We start from the raw sequence: 21,602 nt of genomic DNA, 5'->3' as shown, positions 1-21,602 counted from the left end.
AGAAATCAGAAAATTGAATACAATCTTTTTTTTGTAAAATGCCATGTGAATGGACTTAAAAAATATATGTCTCACTCCTAGTTCTTCACCTTTGAAATGAATAGCTTACACTAGAGAATATTGAAGGACTCGCCAGCTCTAAAATTTCTCTGTTCCACTAAGCAAGACAAAGCAACAAAGTAGTTTAATTATGATCTTTCAGCGTTACAGGGTTGCCCTATCAGGAGAGCTCTCCTGAAATACATTATTTTTCTCCACTTCTGGTTTGAATATATTATGTGATCTATCACGATTGCATAATGGATAGTCCTGAATGCTTTCAATTAAATATATTTAAATTCCCTAAAGCACACAGTAATCTTGATTAAAAAAAAATCAACAGTTTATTATGGATGGAGCACTTTCAGAAGGCAATAATGTTCTTCAGAGAGCAGGTGCATTCTATTCAAATGACTAGTTGAAAGGATGCACAAGGCTGTTTGTTTCATTAGAGGCTGGGCAGATTTCACTGTATACGTGATTTATGAAGAGCAAAGCACATTGAAGAATTTCCCCCTCCAAGTTTGAAGAGTGTTCATACTCATATTCCAATTGTCCTGGGCTAATCTCACCAGAAGAAAAAAATGACTGGAATAATAAGTGAAATTATGAAAGAAGAACTAAATATATTTTTAAACCAAATTTATTATTGAGATGGGTACATAGCACTGTTGATGGTGTGCTTGTTTAAGATACATGAGACCTTGGATTCCCTCATCACTGAATAACTGAGCATAATGGCAGACACTGAACACACTTCACTTCTGACAGCCTCCCTGGAAAGACAGAAAACAAACTGATCATGTAGCACTCTAATGTTATTTCAAATTACTCGAGTTCAAGCCTTTGTTCATACCCTTACTTGTGATTTTAGAAGTTGCATTTAATTCACATGGACCTCACTTGGTAAAAATAAAGGCTGTGTAATAACACATTTCCACCACTTTCCATAGGCTAAATCTCTCTCACAGAGGATTTGTCTTGGTCCAAGCACTGAGGGACAAAAAGCTAATGGTCTTTCTACCCAGTTAACTGTTTAACACTATGTGATTTTATTTTAAACAGCATTAGTACTCTTGGAAATTTTTAATTACATTATTTTAGAGATTTGTTTGTTAGTTTGTTTTACTATCTAAACACAAGACAAAAAACAAAGATAATAATATAATAACTGGTATTAGTTTCTCAGCAGACTAGCTCTTTGTATTCTTGTTAGTGACACATTGCCATGATTTAAGACACAAAAATTACGGTTTCAGTAACAAATTACATATCTCTGTCTCTCTCTGTCTCTCTGTCTCTCTCTGTCTCTCTCTCTCAGCTATATATATAGCTGTCATGTAACTGGTAGCAAAACATATGAGGGGAAAGTATAAAATATATAATCTATAAAATGGTATGGATATTCATTAAATGCTCTAAGGCAATAGCTTTGTTGGGGTTTCCCTGTACTCATGTCATTATTACAGGAATATTGTAAGAATTGTGTAATTCTATTTTAAGCACCATTATTTTTTTTTTAATTTTTCAAAACAAGGTCTATGCAACCAATATGGAACTCAGTTAAGTAAAACTTCCATTTCACTCTTCTCCATGTAGAACATTTAGCTATGGAAAGAGGAAGTAAACACATTATTTTTTTAATGTGGACATGCCCAGATTTAAATCTCTGCTCCATGAATACAATTATAGGGTGAGCACACCCTCACCATGCTATTACTGTAAAATTGCTTTCTTTAGCCCATTACTACAACAGGATTCACACTACATGTTTTAGAATGTTGTATTAGGAATTGTAAGAAACAATACAGGTGTTCATGCTCAGTTAACGGCCCATGCTAGTATGTGTTGTCATTGTTACTGTCTAAAATAAGTACAACTCTACATAAATTGTGTCACCATTAAATCATTGTGCAACCCTCAGATGCCTTTATGTCTGACTGAATTCTGTAATTCAGGTTTAGATTATAAGTTCTTCAGACCAAACACGACTGCCTTGTATGAAACATATTGTAACCCTTCCTTCCACAGGGATGAGCCTTAACAAGGACCTAGTAAAGCACCCCTTTATAATTGCTTCATCAATCACTCCCTGGAGATCTTAGGTGGCAAGCAAAACCCCAAATTTCAGTACCTTGGTCTCAAGAACTGACAAACTATTTGTAGAAAGATAATAATCATCAATCACCAGCTAGTGAGCAGAACTCAGTCCTAGAGTCCAGATGAACACCCAGGAGAGGAACTGTGGAAATCAAAAGAGGTAAGGAAGCTTTTTCTTTTCAAAATGCTGTAGCTTCCAGTTGTATTAACTTGGTGTGGAGCAAAAATACTGGGTGGAGGTGCCATTTCTGAGGCTCAGAAGAGGAGACTGAGCCAGAGGGGGGCACATTCATGAACTGCGAATATTGTTTGTGTAAGGAGAAAAGAAAGAAAGAAAACGCAGAATCTTCTCCCTGTTGAGTTTGCCATCTGCCTAGCATGTTTTCAGACTCCTGAGAGGGTAAAAATCCAGCATGGTTCCCCACGCAGGCAAGTCTAAGAAGTACTTTGTAAACAGGATCAAAAACATTCATATTATTCACCAAAGTGAAGTGATTTCCCCAAAATTCTGAATATAAAATAAAAACATGCCATGAAAGCTTTCTCACCTTCATTGTCCTTGAGATTTCACAAAGTAAGTATGTACTATTTATTTGATTATCATTTGCTTATTTATTTACTGCTTGTTTGTTTCAGGTGCAAGTGTCAAACCCAGTGTCTTGCACGTGGTCGGCAAGTGTTTAGGCATGGAGTCACAACTCCAGTGCCCAAACAATGCCCCCTCAGTTTGGGTGGGAGTTTCATTAAGTCTAAAAGTATTTCTCATTTAAATCCTGTTCACCAATTAATTGCTTGACAATTGATTACATGTATTTAATACATTCTCATCACACTCATCGCTGTACTCTCTCTTATCCTCTTCCCCCCTACCAATTCTCCCCTCCTCCCACTAAGACCGCATCCCATTTTCATATCTCTTTACACATTTTATTTGTTTGTTTTTGGTTTCTGACCGATTGGATTTAACCATGTCCACTTGGCTAGGGACATGAGCAGGAATAACTTACCAATGGCTACATCACTAAAGACAATAATGTCCTCTGCCCCAGTATCCCTCAAACTCCTTTAGCTCCTTTAGTGGGGTGAAGTATCATGAGCCCCCTTCCCCCAGGTGATGACGGAATGTTTAAGGGCTCAGTCCTATACAGGCTCTGTGCAGTCAAGTCTTGTGAGCTCCTAAGTGTCACAGCCATGCCATGTCCATAAAATAGAGTTTCACAGGCTTTCTCCCCATAGTCCAGCTCAATAAGACTACATGTATATTTTATTTGTTTTGAAATACTGGTCTTTTAAAATGCTGTTAAATCTTCATAGAAATCAGTTAGAGGAGACATAGGAGGTTTTGATTATTTTATAAGGAGACAGATATCTCTAAAAAGCTTAAATTTCATTTTAGTATATTATGAAGTTTGCTCCTATAATGTAACTTGGTTGAAAGTAAGTTTTTCTTAAGTAAATAATAAAAGCAAATCCACAAAGGACAAAAATCCCTCACATGTTGGACACCAAATAATACAGTACCACATTCAAAGGAGTACTAAGGAATACTCCTGTGAGAACTTTGAAGTTTCATATGAATTTCTGCATTCAAATACAAGAATAACACTGTGGTTATTTGCTGTATGTGTCTTCCTAGGATGCTTTTTACACCTCATTATAGCATGATCTAAAGTTCCCAAGTCAGTTCAGGTTTCCAATGAAACATGAGCCACACAGCTGTAAACGATTCAGATAGATGAGGTCTTTGACATTCAGGTCAGGTTTTTTCCATCAGCCCTGGGGCCCTTGAGCAAAGCTCATGTGTTAAGAAACAGCAGTGGCTGCTAGAGCATGCTTTAAACCAAGATTTCTTGGAATGATAACTAGATTCTTAAAACACATAAACAAGATGCAGACACACACACACACACACACACACACACACACACACACACTTCCTTTTAACTGCTGCTTTAACTTGTAAAAAGTAAAGGTGTTTTAATTAGGTCTTATTAATATTAATATTTATTTACCTTTTTGTTTTGTCCCTAAACCCTGTCACTTTATTATGTTAAATTAAAACTCTGATGGAAACATCCAATTAATAACCAGGAAGGAAATGCATTCATATGTCACATTTAATAAGGAGTTCAATGTAATCATACCTTGATCACACTCATGAGCTCAGTCCTTTGTAATGTATTCATGAAGCCAGAATGTCTATTATTAGCACTCAATAATTACGGGAATAAGAGAAAATGAATAGTTGGTCTCCTTTCAAATGTACAAATAACCTTTTTCCTCTCATTGAAAAGGACAGGAAAAAAAAAAACAGTGAAATGAGAGAACTTAGATTAACTTTGATAAAAGGAGGCTCTGGAATTGTGGGGTGCCACTGCACTCCCTGTTCCCATGTCCCAGCTAATCAAGTTTCATAGGATGTGTGGCCACAGGAGCCACACCTTGTGAGGAATGAGGTTTCCGCTGGCCAGACCAGAAATCTGTCCTTCTGGCCGGAGCCTCAGAAAGCTCCGCAGCATCCTCAGCCAAGAGCCTACCTTGATGAGAATCTGAATGGATCCTGTGGCTTTTTCAGATATGAAGTACCAGAAGCTCAGAGTACAGGCAGCACTGGATTCTTGCCAAATGGCACTCTTGAAGTGGGCTTTGTCACCGCAAAGGCTTGCTGGGGTTGTTTCTAGATACATGAAGTGACCTAGGAATAAGGATGGAATTTAAATAGGACCAAAGGAACAATAAGGGGATTATTCTAGCTTTTTCATCTTAGTTGAGTTTTTTTTTTTTTTTTTACTACATTTCATGTGATCTAGCTGCCATTGGCATTTTCATCTGAAATGGAGAATAAATCTAATAGCCTTGTCTCTAGTTCACTGGCAGAAAAACACCCAACTGCCTGTGCTTTGAGCAAAGTGCCTGCAGACTAAATGATCTGACAGGGTATTTATGCCATCACATCAACAAGATAGTCATAGGAATCATTTAATGGACTCCATAAACTGCCCAGTTATTATAAAAGAGTTCAAAGATTTCCCTGAAATAAAAATAAGGGAACATCCAGTCACCTGATGAACATGTAAATAAAATGCTAGGAGTTTTAATGTGTCATGCACAAAGAAAGCTATTGAGTTTTATTCTTATTATGAAAATATCTAAAGCATATCCTGTATGTCAGTATGTCAGATGAATGTTTAGATCTTTAAGTCTGCAGCCTAACTTATCAGATCCATTTTACGTGCCAGTGAAATCTCAATATTGAGATACTATTCTGCTATTTGTACTGTTCAAGACTTTATGGTCCTTTTGTTATCCTACTAATGTCCTTTGCTCCTTGAGTGTTGCATCTGACATTTGACTGTAAATACTCACTATAAAAAAAAAAATAGTCCATGTCCAGCACTCTCACAAATGCAGTCTTGTGGTTATATTTTCACAGTTTCTCAAAAAGGTTCAATCTCATCACCTATAGGCTTCAGCTCATTCAATCTCTCAACCTCGGCTACTTACATTGAGCAAACTTCACTATCTCCATTTGACAAACTATGAAGCTGAGCTTGTGAAAAATCAAAATCAAGTTAATTGCTAATTCTCAAAGGAGTATCCAAATTTAGAGTAATCGATTTCAGATGAGTATGTTTCACTTAGGAAAGTTGTCTGATAGAAGCGAGTACTATCATTCATTTACAGTTACTGAAACTGAAATTAATGCTAGATTGTGACTGTCACAATGGCCTGATTTGCCTCTGCCATCTCCTAGTTCCTGATTCAATTATCTATCGTCATCATTATTATTGTTTACTTATCTGTTGAAGGTTGTAAAGGTTATGTTATTAAAGTGGACCCTAGTCAATACACCTGGGATCTAACAAAAAAGAACTATGGAAACTACTATGCCATACATAAGAGGAGTTGATGTGATAATGCAGGGCAAACTACCATCTATAAGTGGGGGACTTGTGAGGCTACCAGAGGCTAAGGTAGAGGCATGGAAGACTGGTTTCTTCCTGACCACTCTTAGAAGGAACAAGTGCTGCCACTAGCTTCATGTTGGCTTTCTGACTCCCAAAACTGAAACAGGATTAGTGTCCATGGTCTCAGCTACCTGTTCTAGGTGCTTTGGTATATTTGTCCCAAGATATGAACATGCATGCTAAATGTTTGGTTGAACATAGTCTCTCTGCCATAGTCTCTTCAGCTGCTACTGAGATGATAATGAGGTGGACTTTATGAACATGAACAGGGCAATAACAACAACCTAATAACTTACCATGTTCATTTCCAAGTGTGTGGTCTTTTGGAGGTCGTTGGCTTTTATGAGAGCCAATTCCTGAAACCCAATCTGAGTTTTCAGCTAGGGAGTTCTTCCAGCCACACCAACCTTTCTCAAAAGTGCAGGAACCACCACATTCATTTTCATCAGTGTTATCCCCACAGTCATCTGCAAAATTACACCTCTGCTCTGGACTGTAGCATTGGCCATTCTGACACACCTCATAGCCATGTGGGCAAAAACCTGGAATAAAACAAAATAGAATAATAGATTAGTCCACTAATAGTTTAAAGGCCATAAGAATGAATTAATTATAATGTACCAAGGACTACAGTTTCCTTAAGAATTTGAGGTATCTGACCCCCATTTCTCTCTTCTACTTTGTTTCAGAGGTCAGATTCATTCACAAGTGAAAAAAATGTGTATGAAATTTCAGAAGAAAAAATCCACTTTGTAACTTAGCCTCAAATTTGATCTCTGACATTATAATATAAAATCAGAAAGTATCTTCCTTTCTGACTTTTGTTTTGTTCTGATGTTCTTGGTATTGTTGTTTTTTAAGACAAAGATTCTTGCTGTGGGATGGTCTGTATGTTAAATTGCTCTGATTGGTCAATAAATAAAACACTGATTGGCCAGTGGCCAGGCAGGAAGTATAGGCGGGACTAACAGAGAGGAGAATTGAGGGAACAGGAAGACAGGGAGAGACACTGCCAGCTGCTGCCATGACAAGCAGCATGTGAAGATGCCGGTAAGCCACGAGCCACATGGCAAGGTATAGATTTATGGAAATGGATTAATTTAAGCTGTAAAAACAGTTAGCAAGAAGCCTTCCATGGCCATACAGTTTGTAAGCAATATAAGTCTCTGTGTTTACTTGGTTGGGTCTGAGTGGCTGTGGGATTGGCGGGAGACAAAAATTTGTCCTGACTGTGGGCAAGGCAGGAAAATTCTAGCTACAGACTCTCTCTGTAGTCTAGCCTGGAACTAACTACGTTGCCCAGGCTGACCTGAAAAATTCAAAGTAATCCTTAGGCCTCAGCATCTTGAGTACTAGGATTATCAGCAGAAGTTGTCATACTTGTCTCTTCCTTCATAAGCTCCTAGATGCCTGAAACAGAAGCTATTAAGATCACTCCTTGCTATATTTCTATGTTGGGGACTCCCATGGCTGGAAGGGAATTGCATAATGATTGAGAGTTGGTGTGGATAAAAGGTGGTGATGTTTCAGGCATGTACTGAAAGATGCTCTGGAAATTCCTTCAGATATGCCTGTTGTAGCCTGAATATTTTCCAACAACTTGTTTTGGAAACTTGGCCCCCCAGAAAGGCCCTACTGGAATGCTGCAGAAACTTGAAGAGTCAGAATTTAGTAGGAAGTTTTTAAGTCACTAGAAGTGTGATCTTGAAGGAGATTGTGGAATGCTGTCCCTTCTTCTGTCACTTTTTCATTTCTTGACCAAGAGATAATAGTTATGTGCTCCCAGTTATGACCTGCCTCACCCCAGACATGAAAGCAATGGAGCCAATGAATCACAAACTGTATCCTCCAAAACTCTGAGTCAAAATTAATGTTTTCTCTTTATAATTTGATTATCTTAGGTATTTTTATAATGACCAGGAGTATGCTACAACAATTTCATATGGTGACATTGACGGACATGAGAAAAGAAGTCGACAATGGATGGAAAGTGACATAGAATTTATTGGGATAAAAACCCTGTCCTGAAGGCTTCCAGCCATTTCCTGCTGTGCACATTCCTGAAACACCAATGTAAAATGATGCCCAAGTCAATGGGCTTCACTCTGCAAAGCCTGTGAAGATAAATTTCAACTATGCATTCTGCTTCCAACAGAACTTCCTTCCATGAATTAAATTCTGAATTGTTTTTCTTGTTGACAGTAATGAATTAAAGAGTTTTTATTTGGTTCATTTTGGTAGATTGATGATAAGACAAAAGATTTTTAATATTTAAATTATGGAACTCAACTAAGAACCACATGCCAAAATACCTTCAGGGTACAAAGAAAGCAAAAATACTTATATTATATTGAGAGAAAATCAAAGGTTACGGATGTCAAATGATTTGTGAATTTTTCAAAAACAGAGTTGCTATTTAGGTCCAGCACTTAAGTCTTCTAAGCTGTTTTAAATTCACTGACTTAAAAAGGACCAAGCTGCCCATCACAGAGCAACACTACTGAGAACTGGTAGAGTTGAGGCTGGTAGAAGCATTATTTCTGAAGGGCTAATGAGAAGCTGAGAAATTAAAACATGACTTCATTTTACAAAAGCTGGCACTTCTATTGATTCTGCCCATTCCAATTTATTTAGAGAAGAAAAATAAAACCAGTTAAGAACTTAAGAGATGATTTTCTCCAAAGTAACTGAATCAAACAACAACTGAATGCCTCCAAGTTAAAGAAGAAAATAGAGACATAGTTCTGAATAGGAAAATATTAAATTTTTAATACATCACACAAACTCAGTAGTGCTAATATTTTGAGATAGAAATACATTTTTCAATTTTTAAAACAAGGTAACTACATAAATAAAAGTACAGTCATCTAACTATACAAAACTATATTTGAATACAATCTCTACATTAATAAAGAAAATATCACTGTTAAAATATAATCCATTCCATTCATAAGATGATACACAGTGATCTTGTTGTGGTGTTCAAGACCACCAAAAGATTACCTAGACTCTCAAGATTTTAATCAGACAAATTTTATTTAAGCTACAACTGACCACAGCCCCTTTGGTGGGACTGTAGCCCAGCTGAAAGGGGAGAAGAACCTTAAGGGCAAATACCACAATTCATTGCTGCAGACACACACTTTCACAGGTGTGGGATAACTGCCAGGGTCCTTTGCATTCCTGGAATGATTTAAAGGTCATAAAATTCCTGGAATTGTCTTAAAAGCCTCAGGGTGCTGAGGGCTGGCCTCAGTCCTCTAAGATGGTTGCTTTCATCAAAATGGAGTCCTCAGCAGCTACACCCTCCACTGGCTCTGACCCCTGTGAATTAGACTGCTGAGTCACATTCACATAGGTTGATATTGAGCCTTTGAGGTCTGTAAAGTTAACCTTAACTGTGTTGACTCTTCTTATATATGGAAGTGGCCTGTTTATGATACAAGGGCCTAACAACTGCAAGCAATAAGAGATGCTTTTCAGTTGATATGTATGTATCATATGATGACTATATATGATATTTGGGGAAAGACATAGACCAATGGCACATTCAGAAAAGAAGGTCCAGAGTCTTGACAAAACATGAAGCTTCAGATGCCTAAGATACATACTAAAGGATCCATGGTGTTTTAATTTATTCTCTTTAACCAAGTAAAGTTCCCTGCCAGGATGGTGAATGACTAATTTAACAAATAAACACAATTTATACCTACAAAGCACATATATAGAAATATACATTTGTGAAAAATCAAAGAAGTACATTTTTATGAGTTTAATCATCAAAGCTGTGAGCAACCAATGGCTTCCCCTACAGGGTTCCAAATTCTGGGTGCTAAGCACTTAAATGGTCAGGCAGTTCTCATAACCTTTATGTCAGGATCATTTTCTATAGGAATTTATGGCTGTAGCCAGAGACCAGTTTTATGTCTCTGTGATCAAAGAATAATTTTCCTAAGATAGGTTTAGCAATTGAAGGATGCTTAGGAATACTTTCATGAGATGGCATAACTAGTTTGGTAGCCCACCACAATCTGGATTTGATAAAGGACAAGAGAAATTATCAACTAATATTATTTACCTATTTCCAAGTTATTTCATGTGATTGTTGCTTTGCCAAAAGCAAGACAAAGCAAAATAAAACAAAAAAACAGCAATGTAAGCATACGGCAACAATAATGTAATCATAGACCATTGGTTGCTAATATCTTTGATCATTAACTCATAAAATTGTGCTTCTCTGATTTTTACACATATATATTTCCATTTATGTGATATATATACATATATATACATACATTATGTTTATTCATTCACCATCATGGCAGGAGAGTTTATTTTGTTAAAGAGAATAAATTACAACACCCTAAATCCTTCTGTATGCATCTCAGGCATCTGAAACTTGAAGACCTTCTTTTCCGAATGTGCCAATTTGAAGGATAGTCTTCCCTTTCTATTAACAGTGATTCTATGCTTCTAGTTACTCAGGCAATGATACTGAAGGAACTATATGTAGTTAAGAAACACATTTTGGTACTCAAGTTGACTACTTACAGTCTTTAAGTTTCACCCCATTTGTGTTTCACATCTGGAGCTTGGAGTGCCCTGTTAGTCCCATAGGTTCAAGGAGAAAGATCACTGACCCAAATCATGTACAAATTAATTAAAGCAAACTTTTTTATTCATGTAAATGGGCTCTCTCTCCCTAAGGCAGGGTTTAAGAGATCAGCATTAGATATGGGGAAGAAAAGAGTTTTATAGCTCAGGCATTGGGGGTTTTCAAATGGATGACTTGGAAGGCAAAAAGGCAAGGTTACAGAAGCAGAACATAAGCGTAACAAGGTGGTCATAATAATCTTCTAAAACAAAGGCCTGGTTGCAAGTTGGTCATAACAACATTGTCATAACAGGGTGGTCATATGGTTGCCATTTCTTGGAACAGGCAGTACAGAATCATTTGTAGTTAAGGTTAAAAGTGGGCAGAACATGATCTTTGAGAAAACAGAGATTTAATCATAAATAGGAGTGATCTTAGTTTGTTTTTGCTACGAGTTAGCTTTCAAGCCTAAGATGGAGGCAGGCTGGTTTATTGTGCATCACTTTGGCAAAGGAGCAAGAATGAGAGCATATACAAGAATGTATGTGCACACAGAAAAATCTCGTCTAGTTTTCTCCCTAAACAGTACAAAATCCCCAAAGCAGTCTCTTCCCCTACTTTGTCATTTCTGACTATATTTGAGACACATTTTCTTCCCACAAAGCTCCATTATGCAAAATATACAACTTTTCAAGGGGTTCTTGGTTTATATACAGTGTCATCTGTCTCAGCATTTGGCCACATCTGGAATAGGTCCAAATTATCTATGAATGATCCCAAAACCCTAGGAGCAGTGGTCTTCATACATATAATATTTTAATCTCATCAATCATAAAATCTTTCAGCAAACTCAGTCAATTGTTGGACCTACCATTAAAATATATTGCATCATATCTACTGTCACTATTTTGGTAAAAGTCAGTATTGCTTTTATGTATTTTTATGGCCATTTCCTATCTGATCACTGCATCTCTAACCTTACCCCAAGTGTAATAATCTAGAACCATGAATTTTTCAATATGAGACGAAGGTCATATCTGACTTAAGCATTACAATTATTTCCATAGTAGTCTCCATTATGGAAAACAAAGTCTTCAAAATAGACTATTGGGGACCAGCAAGAAGAAAGTTGAAGATAAGCCTCAAATTTATGTGTGTGCACTAGAAAATTTAAAAATCACCCAAAACATGTAGCATTATGATTGTCTTAGTAGGGTTTCTGTTGCTGCAATGAAGCACCATGACCAAAAAGCAAGTTGAGTAGGAAAGGCTTTATTTGGCTTATGCTTCATCATCACTGTTTATCATCAAAGGAAATCAGGACAAGAATTCAAACAGGGCAGGAACCTGGAGGCAGTAGCTGATGCAGAGACTGGGGGATGGTGGGTGTTGCTTACTGGGTTGCTCCCTATGGCCAGATCAGCCTAATTTCTTACAGAGCCTAGTACCACCAAGCCAGGAATAGCACCACTCACAATGGGCTGGGCCCTCCCACGTCAATCACTAATTAAGAAAATAGAGGCTTTTTCTCAGTTGATATTCCTTCCTTTCAAATAACTCTAGTTTGTGTGTCAAATTGACATAAGACTAGCCAGCACAATGATGAAAGGCTTAAAGATAATTAAGAAAATATGGTACTGACTTACAGAGTTTTAAGACAATTTTCTGGCTAAATCATAGACAATTTGACCATCAAAGTAAGTAATGAGATAACTTCTGCTTATAGCTAGAAAGAGAAAGGAGGTATGAAATTGCCTTCAAACATAAGCAAATAGAGCACTAGGCAAATACATTAAACTATTTTTTTATCAAATATTGAAATTAGGAATCAGAGGACTGTGGTCCTTTAAAAGAAAAAAAGGAGCATCCTATTATCCCTCTAAGTTTCTGCTCTGTGATGCTTTCCTGGACTGAATTCTAGAAGTGTAAGTAAAACAGAAAATGAGGTCTTTGTGACTAAAGATACATGGATAGAAGCATTCCAAATTTGCAAGACAGGACTATAGAGTAAAAGGACTGGTATAGATAAAGAGATGCAGAAATGTGCTCAAGTCTTTGGCTGAATTTCAGTTTGCATATGGATAAGGCAGAATTCATAAGGAAGAAAGGTAACATCTAAGACAACAATAAACTTGCAGCTATAAATAAAAGTATTTCAAGTGTTCACAGAAAGACCAACATCATTAGGTTTCTACTGACTAGAGCCAAATGTTCTTGACAAATAGAGGTATTCAGTGGAACTTTAGAAAGATTACGAGTTAGTAGAGGACAAAGTAACTTGAGTAAGAAGTATTCTTCACATCATAGATGAGCAAATTATAATCCTCAATCCAAAAGCACCAGTATCTATAAATAAAATTTTATTGAGACAGACATACCCAATTGATTACATATTAAATTATAGCTAATTTTATACAATAGTGATAGAGTTGAACAATTGAAACCAGGACTATATAACCTGTATGTAAAAAAAAAAAATAGTTTTTGGTAATTCACAGAATAAAATTTCCTGAACTCTGTTCTGCTTTAATCCTCATAATAAGCCTTTAAAATAGTCATTAATTAGGCAAATCAGAAGAGTAAGCAAGTTAACATCTATCGAGGACAAAGTTCGCCAGATTTTAATATATATACCACACTTCAGCACTCAACAGGCCAGTCCTCACAGTCCATGAATAACTAGGAATATGTGATCTATATATAGCTAGGAGAAAAATCAGTCAGGAGAAGCAAACACAGACATGGCAAGGCACTGTGGAACCTCTGGGAAATGTTCAAAAGGTAAAACAATTCAGATAGGAGATATATTTTCAAAAAACCTGTGATTTTATGGTGACTATAGTTAAAAATACTATAAAATATTCTTTAAAATAGCAGAGATTAAAGTGTTCTCACTATGAAAAATCACATATATGTGAAGCAATGCACACACAGGCTTCCTTACTAGTTCAAATCCACAATATATGCACAATTTAAGACATTAAGTTTTACACAAGCATATATACAACTTTAGCAGCAACAAAACTGAAAGCATAATTTTATGATCAGGATACGATAGATATGATGGAGTTATTAGTGAAGTCAAAGCAACATTTTACAAATAAGCTCATTGTGCTCATTTTCAATTATATAAAAACCACAAAAAAACTCCTAATACTAAGTAAATTTAGGAAAAGACTAATATCATCCATGTTAAAAGAAATAAATGACATTTTATGTGCTTTCAATGCACATTTACCCTAATGCTGAAAATACCACATACTTGAGTCACAGAATATTGCAAAATCAAGCTAATATGTACCTGGAAGCTTTATTCCAACTGGCTAATATTCATACTGCTGAAAAGTGTTATGTGAGCTATTGGAGGAGAAGAGTAATGATCAATCATATCTAGCTATGAACTATATGAGCTACAATAATGACTGGCATTGTAAGACATACCCAGTGGTGTAATAATAGCATGAACATCATGGAGTCACCAACCAATTTCTGACTGGATATAAGTCCTGCTCCACAGGATGAAACCCATACATGGCAGTGTTCCTGAGCCAAGAATTTATGACTACACTGGTCATAGGCCATAGGGGAGAATATGCAACCATTATGGTGCTAAATGACATAGTATTAAATTTGCTTCAAATGATATACCCATATATCAATGCATCTTTCAAGCCTCAGTGTAGAATCTTCTATTTGTAGTTGATAGTGATTAAAAGAGACTACAGAATGCTTAGACATATCTACCATTCCTGCCAAGGTTCTGGAATTATTTTAGAAAAGGGGATAGGAAGAGTGTAAGATCCAGAGGCAGTGGACAACAAGGAAGAAACGTCATATTCTGGAAACAGCGTGGCAGTTGTACATACATAGGAAATCTAGAACTTTTGTGCAAATTTGGGTAATCCAAAACCATACCTCATGTCACAGGGTACATACAACCCTACCTAGTTGTGAAGATATTTAAAACTGTAGCTGCTTGGAGATGAAGAGACAGTTTTCTCTAAGAGTATATTCCTTTCCAGTGGAACACAAGGTCCAAGAATAGTTGTATAGCACAAATTGGTCTTGAAGAATTAAAATTAATAAGACACAAAGTTGAGTGAATAGAAAAGGAGAGGTATACCTTGGAGCAGTCGTGGGAGGAGTGGCAAATATAATTATAACATGCATAAAACTCACAATGAACTAATAAAATTAGTTAAAAGAAATTAAAGAATAAAAACAAAATATTTTTAAATAGCAACTAGAAATATAAAATTTTATTTTAATTTAAAAGCATAGTTACTTTTCAAGAGTAAACACCAGAAACTAGAAAAGAATCATTTAAGTTAACAAAAAGCTCTTCCAAATAAATATTGATTAAAAGCCAAGTATATAATAAAATAATTCAGAATTATTAGAAACTTAATTTCTCTAAATGAGTCCACAGTTTAATATCCCACTCAAATTGTTAGTAGGTGTTTTGACGAGTTAGAAAAATGATCCTAAAACTTGTATTCTTAGCTCAGCTCAAAATCTGGCAGACTTATAGTATCTGTTAATCTCTGTGAACTAAAAAAAAAATGTGTGAGTTTTGTTTTTGTGCTTGAATGCTGTGGGATGTTCTGTATGTCAAATGTGTTGCTCTGATTGGTCAATAAATAAATCACTGATTGGCCAGTGGCCAGGCAGGAAGTATAGGCAGGACAAGGAGGAGAATAAAGCTGGGAAGCAGAAGGCTGAGTAAGAGAGACACTGCCAGCCTCCAAGATGAGAAACAGCATGTGAAGATGCCGGTAAGCCACGGGCCATGTGGCAAGGTATAGATTAATGGAAATGGATTAATTTAAGCTGTAAGAACAGTTAGCAAGAAGCCTGCCATGGCCATACAGTTTGTAACCAATATAAGTCTCTGTGTTTACTTTGTTGGGTCTGAGGGGCTGTGGGGCTGGCAGGTGAGAGAGATTTGTGCTGACTGTGGGCCAGGCAGGAAATCTCTAGCTACAAATTGTGCCCAACGTGTTGGCAAGAGTTTCCACCTAAAACCTGAGCAAAAAGACTCTAAAACGGAGCTAAAAACAGCTTCCTAATTGTCTTTCTCAAATGAGCGGCAGCTGCCGGTTTGAGCTACTGGTGGGTTCCTAAAGTGTGCGCTCGAGCCGTATGGCAGGAATGAGGCCTCTGCAAGTGGCACATTAAGCTGCATGGTGGATTTAGCCTTTGCTAGTACAAAACAAAAAAAAAAAAAAAAAGAGGTTTCTGGGCTACACGCTGCTTGGATAAAAGCATAGACCCATGATAGCTCCCAGTGCTGGCAGAAAACGTACTGCCACCATGTTGGGAAGCTGAGGTGGGCGGAGCCAGCAGCCACAGCTGCTGCAGTTTAAAGCATTAGATTCACAATAAGACAGATTCAGATGTAATAGTTTACAATGTGTGTAAAATATATGTAAGCTTGAAAGAGACAAAAAAGATGATATATACAGTCATATAAACAAATACATAGTTTTAAAAAATAAAGTCTTTAAAGAGATAGTAAAGTTAATATAAAAAATAAGCCACGTAAAGATGAATATTACACAGAGAATCTGGATTGTGTTGTCTTTGGGATTTTTAACTGCAGAAAAACATTTGATTGTAAAAGATGTTGAGTTAAACCAATATGTATATTAATATGTATATTTTAAAGATATCTTGACTTCAAAATTTGGATGTAAGGATATGTTGCTTTGGAAAGGAGACTCTGCTTTTGTTCCCACAGAAAGCAAGAGGCTATGGATTTGTTCCAGATTAAGATACATCAGGTTTGACCAGCCAAGAACCCCCTGAAAGGTCTCCAATGACACCATGATCCAGATGATTTAACATCCAGAACCATTTCAAGGCAACTGGCTCAGACAATACAGCCTCATGGACTATTCCATAATCCTAAAATTTTCTTTGTGTCCCTATAAGATACAGCACCCCCCTCCAGCAGGAAGTAGTAAGAGAAGCTACGCCCAAATTCCAAAATTATATGTAATTTTACTAGGTTGAGGTTAAAACCTTCCTTTTTGAAAAAAAAAGGGGGGGGAAGTGCTGTGGGATGTTCTGTATGGCAAATGTGTTGCTCTGATTGGTCAATAAATAAATCACTGATTGGCCAGTGGCCAGGCAGGAAGTATAGGCAGGACAAGGAGGAGAATAAAGCTGGGAAGCAGAAGGCTGAGTCAGAGAGACACTGCCAGCCACCATGATGACAAACAGCATGTGAAGACGCTGGTAAGCCACGAGCCGTGTGGCAAGGTATAAATTAATGGAAATGGATTAATTTAAGCTGTAAGAACAGTTAGCAAGAAGCCTGCCATGGCCATACAGTTTGTAACCAATATAAGTCTCTGTGTTTACTTTGTTGGGTCTGAGTGGCTGTGGGACTGGCAGGTGAGAAATTTGTGCTGACTGTGGGCCAGGCAGGAAAACTCTAGCCACACTTGAAATAATACTTTGTGAATTTGAAAGTACTTTGATATTTGAAAAACATTTGAAAAACATTTACATTTGAAAAATATAAAATTTTAAAGGTCAGAAACCTCTTCAAAGTTTGTGAATTTCATCCACAAGTTATTATAACAGTTCACAGGCCCCATATGATCTTCCATGCTTTCTCTTTAATTGTTGTTTCCAGCCAGTGACCATTGGAGTTGGACAACCTAGGTTTACCAGTTGTTGCAGCAAAGATAACATAGTCCTGGGACACTATGGAATATTTAAACAGAAAGGTGTTTGAAGGGGACTTTGGTTAATTTAATTAAAGGAAGGTACAGACAAGGAGTTTTGTTTGTATTAGATACTATGGAGACGTATGGAGAAGTCTATGACTAGGTGTTCAAAACTCTTATCCAACAGGAGCAGAACTAGAAGAGACTGAAGTTGTAATGGGTTAGGCTTCATTTCTCCTTCTCCCAGGTCAAGATAGGGAGATGTTTCACCATTCTTTTGGCCAATAAAATGTTCTTATTCAGTTCATCCTTAGATTATACCTGCAAGATATGTGTGTGTGTGTGTGTGTGTGTGTGTGTGTTTTATTATTAATTTTAAACATCTGAATCTTGATGTTTTTTGATGCTGATATCCTGGGACACTGTTCACACTGAATCAAAGAACATGAAAGATATGCGATGCATGTCAAGTAGTTTAAAAACAACAAGGAGGTTCCCTAATCATTCCAGACCAGGTCCTGGATATTAAGGTTCACTTTTTCTTTTCAAACGTTGCAGTTACATTTATTTGCTTAGAGAGATGGATAGAGCAGCATATTCTTCATGGAATACGAGAACCAAAACAAAACCAGTCAGTACATCAGATTCCCTTTAGAAAGCCAACTAGCCACTGTAGACTGAATCATTACTTTTAAAGACTCATAAATATATTAAAGGTCTTCATATTTGTGATTTTAAAAATACCGTTCATTTACTCTCCTTAGGATGTTGTACAAATATATATATACATATATATATACATATATATATGTATATATATATGGAGAGAGAGAGACAGAGACAGACACAGAGAGAGAGAGAGACAGACAGAGAGAGAGAGAGAGAGAGAGAGAGAGAGAGAGAGAGAGAGAGAGATGCTAAGACTCTATTACTGAAGACACAGCACATTTGAAGACACAGCACATTTTTGGTTGCAATACAAAGAAAAGTCAAGCTGGCATGGGCTGGGAGCTTCCTCCCCACTGGCTAGCATTCACAGTGCCAGAGGTGTCATTGCAGGCTGCTGAGGGAGCAATGTCATTAACAATCTTACCCAACTGTGAACCCTAAGAGCTACAAGACTGACCTGTCAGGCAATATATGCCCAGTGCTGCAGTGAGGCTGGCCTACCACAGGAGTAACCAAACCTCTCTGACAGGATTTCAGGTTTGCCACACAGGAGGAATTCACGTCTGGTACTATAAACCTCATCCAAAGTCTATGATGTGGAGGGAGGATGGTGGTCATAGACTTTACCAGGGAAGCTACTACTGTAGTTTTGCTATATGGATACAATGTACGATTACCTAGAAATATTTATGCTCATAGATTAGTAGCACTTCCAACCTTGGTCAGAGAAACTTCTCTTTGCAATGGGCAATACTTAATGCTGAGACTTAACTGGTCAAAGTGATGAGAATGTGTGCCTGCTTAGGTATTAGCTCTCTCCCTCCTCAAACAAGTCATCTATATTTCCCTTCCCAGGCTCTGGAATCCTTGCACAAGAGGGAGCAAAAGGAACATGGGAGCTGGAGGACGAAAAGAAGTACTGTGAAAAGCTGCCTTCAACTACTGTTCCAATAATTTCATAGCGGCTACTTATACGAGAACTGTGAAAGACCCAGCTCATCAACGTTTTATCAGGTTATGGGAGGAGGCCATTGGGTCCCACTCCTCCCTGAGAACACATATATCAGTTAATGGTTGCTGGGAAAGGTCAGTGATATTCCTCGGTGGTGTAACCAATGGTAAATTGCTCGTGGTCAAGTTACTAACACTTCAATCTGGTGCTCAAACAGGCAACCACAATCAAATGAATGGGCTATACAGACATGAAACAACTGGAAGGAGACTTGATGGGATAAAGGAGGTCAGTGGGAAGAGGAGGAGGATAAGAAAAGAAATGGGAGCATTTGAGCAAATTAAATTATGAAAGTGTGAAGAATAATCTTTAGCATAGAAGATGATATACAAAAAGAAAGCCCATATTACCATAATCTCGAGAGACTGATTTTCTAAAAGGAAGAAAAATTTTAATTTGCATTCAACAAAAGAAAACAAAAAAAGAAAATCTGGACAAGACAGAATGTTATGAGCTTCAAATGAGAAAGGACCAATATGCTCTTCCAACCCTCATCCTTACTTTATGGCTGACACTTGCATTAAGAACCAGTAGGTTTCTGTTGTCTTAGGTTCTCTGGGCATTGTTTTCTAGCCTTGGGCTCATTCTCCTCCATAAACAAAAAGTAAATGACTTTTGATATTCTTTCTGTAACCTCTGTTCTCTTCATTCTGAATAACATCCATCTAAATCTTCAGAGTACTTCCATAGTCTTGACCAATATGGCAAAGTATATGCTAACAGTTACTGCTCATAGTCATTTACAAAGATATTTTCAGGGCTAGAGAGATGGCTTAGCAGTTAAGCACTTGTTCCTCTTGCAGTGGACTTGTAGTGACTTTGGCTCCCAGCATTCATGAGGCATCTCACACAGCTGATTGTAACTACAGTTCCACAGAATCTGAATGCTGTCTTCTGGCTTCCAACGGCACCAGGCACACAAATGGTGCAGACATATATGAAGGCACTCACACTTACATATATATTTTTTTAAGTTTATTTATAAAGAATGATTTATTATACCATTTCTAAAGACGTTTTTATTTATATGTGTGCATGTATATCTATCTAGATGTGTGTAAGCTACGTATGTGGGTTTGTGGAGGTTAGAGAAGGGCATTGGACCCCTGTAGATGGAGATAGAGGTGATTGTGAGCCACATAGACATTGAAGAATCATATTGGTCCCCTGGAGGAGCAGTGAGTGCTCTGAACCACTGCAGAATCTCACCGTTCCTGATTCTACCATTTTTAAAGACCCAAATTCGTGTACCTGATGTTTAACAAGTAGTTATATGGTATAATAATATAAAAACTCTTTATATGATAGTAAAATTCTAATTTTAATTCTATATTATAAGAAAACTGAAACTAGAAATCCAAAGACGCCTGCAAAAATGAATGTTCCTTGGTGATCTAACCTGGAGTGAAGTTCTAATACCTCAATTTTAAATAATTTATACACACCGAGTTTATAGCTTGTTATACTTACAAAAGTAAGTAAACAAGGGTGGGTTTGTGAAATCTGAAACTTATCCAGAATAACAGGAAGATGCTCCAGTTTTTCTTTCTTTTCAAATAACTAAAAAACATATAATAATCTTTCATGGTGTTTCATGTTCCCTGACAGAGGCTTAGCGTATTTAAGGAGAATTGCTTTTGCCATAGATACCAAAATAGAGCAGTTGCTAGCAGATAGACCATGAGCCTGATTTAAGGATAAAGCCCAAGATAAAAATCATTTAAGCAAAATTGTATCTTGTGATTTTACAGAAGAAAATTTATCAATTTTTCCCTTTCATGGTTTTTTGTCATCCAACATTAAATATATTTCCCCCGTGCTTTTTCTACTACTTTATGATTTCCTATCTCCTTTTAAAAAACATTTAAACATTTTATTCACCTTAAGTGTACTTTGGAATTCAGGAATATAGAAGAAAAGGATTTTTAAAGTGAAAAATGAGAACTGGAAAGGAAAAGATGATGTTAGCACATTTATATCCAAGAGGAGGGATGTATACACATACACAAAGAACACATGCATTCCCATATACACCGTACACACTTATGCCGGGTACATTTGGTTAAAGTCCTGAATAGATACACAAGAACTGAATGATTTCTCTAAACCTCAGAACATTAATAGAGATCAGGAAAACATTTTAAATCAATTGGTTTTATGCTAATACTATCTGCACTCATTAAATAAATGTTTGCTTTATTTAAAAACAATAAGACAAGGCAAGACAGAAAAAAAAAGGGGGGGCCTATACTAGAAACATACTTCAAGAAAAAAGATTGAAGAGCAGAAAGCTGTCACTCAGGAACCCAGGATAGGCTGAATGTCACTGAAGAATGATAGTCTAGATTAGATGACAAGAAAGTTGACATTTTTTTTTTTTTTTTTTTTTTTGCATGCTGTGGTTTGGGAGGAATGGAAGGGTATTTCTATTCTGGACAGTTGTGGGAGAATATCAAACTTACACTATCAACTTTAAGTCTAGAAAAAGAAATAAGAACTGGAATGCTCTATGACTGTATCTAGAATTTATATGAAGTTACCAG

At 36.9% G+C, this 21,602-nt stretch overlaps 1 protein-coding gene across 1 annotated transcript in view; it reads right to left on the bottom strand.

The window, feature by feature from the left end:
* Positions 1-21,602, bottom strand: part of Malrd1 (MAM and LDL receptor class A domain containing 1) — a 609,872-nt gene that overhangs the window by 265,534 nt on the left and 322,736 nt on the right. The window contains exons 26-27 of the mRNA XM_059263620.1: positions 6,404-6,649; positions 4,677-4,834 (exon numbers count right to left, since the gene is read on the bottom strand). Of these exons, the coding sequence (XP_059119603.1) occupies positions 4,677-4,834; positions 6,404-6,649 (404 nt within the window). The remainder of the gene's footprint in view (positions 1-4,676; positions 4,835-6,403; positions 6,650-21,602) is intronic.

This window comes from Peromyscus eremicus, chromosome 5, assembly GCF_949786415.1.
Source record: "Peromyscus eremicus chromosome 5, PerEre_H2_v1, whole genome shotgun sequence".
Taxonomy (NCBI): Eukaryota; Metazoa; Chordata; class Mammalia; order Rodentia; family Cricetidae; genus Peromyscus; species Peromyscus eremicus.
The sequence above is the reverse complement of the archived record's forward strand: the minus strand, read 5'-3'. Positions and strand labels throughout refer to the sequence as shown.